The sequence below is a fragment of the Sinocyclocheilus rhinocerous genome, unplaced genomic scaffold (assembly GCF_001515625.1).
Source record: "Sinocyclocheilus rhinocerous isolate Xijiao unplaced genomic scaffold, SAMN03320098_v1.1 scaffold1548, whole genome shotgun sequence".
Lineage (NCBI taxonomy): Eukaryota > Metazoa > Chordata > Actinopteri > Cypriniformes > Cyprinidae > Sinocyclocheilus > Sinocyclocheilus rhinocerous.
The window spans coordinates 450,203-452,309 of NW_015630996.1; the positions used below are offsets into that span (position 1 = coordinate 450,203).

The 2,107-nt window shown below is 39.0% G+C and overlaps 1 protein-coding gene across 1 annotated transcript in view; it reads right to left on the reverse strand.

Moving 5' to 3' along the window:
* The window catches only part of LOC107740994 (vinexin-like), a 28,791-nt gene that overhangs the window by 21,981 nt on the left and 4,703 nt on the right, over positions 1 to 2,107 (reverse strand). Inside the window, exon 5 of the mRNA XM_016553570.1 lies at positions 1,599 to 1,689. Coding sequence (XP_016409056.1) covers positions 1,599 to 1,689 — 91 coding nt within the window. The remainder of the gene's footprint in view (positions 1 to 1,598; positions 1,690 to 2,107) is intronic.

Below are 2,107 nucleotides of genomic sequence, written 5' to 3' on the forward strand. Positions count from 1 at the left end.
ATTTGCTATTTTACAAGCGATCCAGACCGGTAGTATCATGTGAAAAGCTCCTCACTCTCACATATCTTGGCAGCTAATAATCTTATTGAAGCCAAGTCAGATATCCAGAACCGTTAACTAACTAAGACAAGATAAGTGATGTCTTCTTTCCAATATGTTAACAAAATAAGGCTGTCTTTAGTGAATGAAATGGAGATGACAGCTGTCACATTAAGGGAAAACAGAACGAAAGTAGAAACAGCTATAGACAACTCTACAAACTACGGTGCTGTTAAATCACTCAAGCGGTTAACAGGTTTAATACATATCACAAGACTGCCTTCCTTCGCACAGCTCCACAACTGGAGATAAAACAATAGATTCTTTTATTCTCGTATTCACACTGAGCCAAACATGAAGTCAGTCATAAACAACCAGGGGTCCTGACAAACATCTTAATCTGAGAATTGTCTGAGAATTTATGTTAACTAATATTAAGTGCAGTCTGAATATTCATTTCAAATGTATATATTTGAAAAGAACATAAAGCTTAACATGTCTTGTAGTTTTAAAGCTCTGATTTTTAGACAGACAGATGGAAGAACATTTTCGGGATTTGAGAAGAGTGTCAAGTCGAGCCAGTTTCTCAGAATCTCGACAAAATCGAGTGATGATGACTATAACTGCTACGCGTACACAAGCTTTTCTCATCACAATTCTCATTAATTAACATACGAATGTGCACAAACACAAATATGCACCTTAGAATATGTAATATGTACCTTAAAGGTGCTAAAGAAACAGAGATGTCCCTTTAAGGGTAATGCTCCAATGACAAGTTGCTTTACCCCTGAAGGTACAACATTTATTCTGAGAGAAGTAATCACACCCCACTGTACCTAGTGATATATTATCCTCACATAAAAAGTGTTTTAATTTGCACATTTGAATTGGGTTCAATGTTTACATTTTATTATGTTTATGCATTGTAAGGAATATACTGAAATATCAGTATTAACACTGTGTTTTATAGTTATTTGTGCCCGATGAAATTATTAAAGCATTATATTTTATGTATTAAGATAAAGGCATTATTCTTTCATTGAATAAAAGTATGAAACATCTCACTGATGTGTCTTTATATGCTTTAAAGCCTATAGGGAAGCTGTCATCATCTCCTCCCTCAGATTCTGGCCAGCAGGACGGGCGCAACTACTTTTCCCAGCATCTTCTCATCACTCAATCGTTCATTTCAAAAAAGGCAGAAGTTTGATTTCAAAAATCCAAATTAAAGCACCTTGCATGAACCCTGACCTAAGTATAAGCATTAGTAAAAGTTAGGGTTGCATTGCACTCTACTGATTTCCCACCACTTTCTAGTGTTCAGTCTAACCCACTTACAAAATGCCAATAGACAGTAACAAAAAGGCTTTCAACAGACACAATAATGCTTTAGACAACTAGTGGCAATCTAAAAAAAAAAAAAGGTTTTTTAGAATTGTAACAACATGCCATCTGGATGCTCAGCTTTATACTACAATACACAAACCCCATCAGTCTTTTTGCGACAATATTTCTAGTTAAACTGCATGGAGAGGTGATGGTTAATGACAGCTTACCCGACTACGATCCTCTTCTGCTCCCTTTCCAGGCTCAAAGTCAAAAATACTCTTGGGTTCTGGGTGCTTCCCTGTGTCGCCCAGATCAGCCCTGTAACACACACACAGAGGCCACTTTACTACGCAATCATTGTTGGTTCTTGCAGAAACAGATCCTAACCTGCCCAGTGTCTGTGTAACTCCTCTCTCTCTCTCTCTCTCACACACTGGTTCTGTCTCTCTCTCTGTCTCTGTCTCTCTCTCTCTCTCTCTCACACTGTCTCTGTCTGTCTCTCTCTCTCTCTCTCTCTCTCTCACTGTCTCTGTCTCTCTCTCTCTCTCTCACACACACTGCTTCTGTCTCTCTCTCTGTCTCTGTCTCTCTGTCTCTCTCTCTCTCTCTCTCTCTCACACACTGCTTCTCTGTCTCTGTCTCTCTCTCTCTCTCACACACTGCTTCTGTCTCTCTCTCTGTCTCTGTCTCTCTCTCACACACTGTCTCTGTCTCTCTCTCTCTCTCTCTCTCTCAC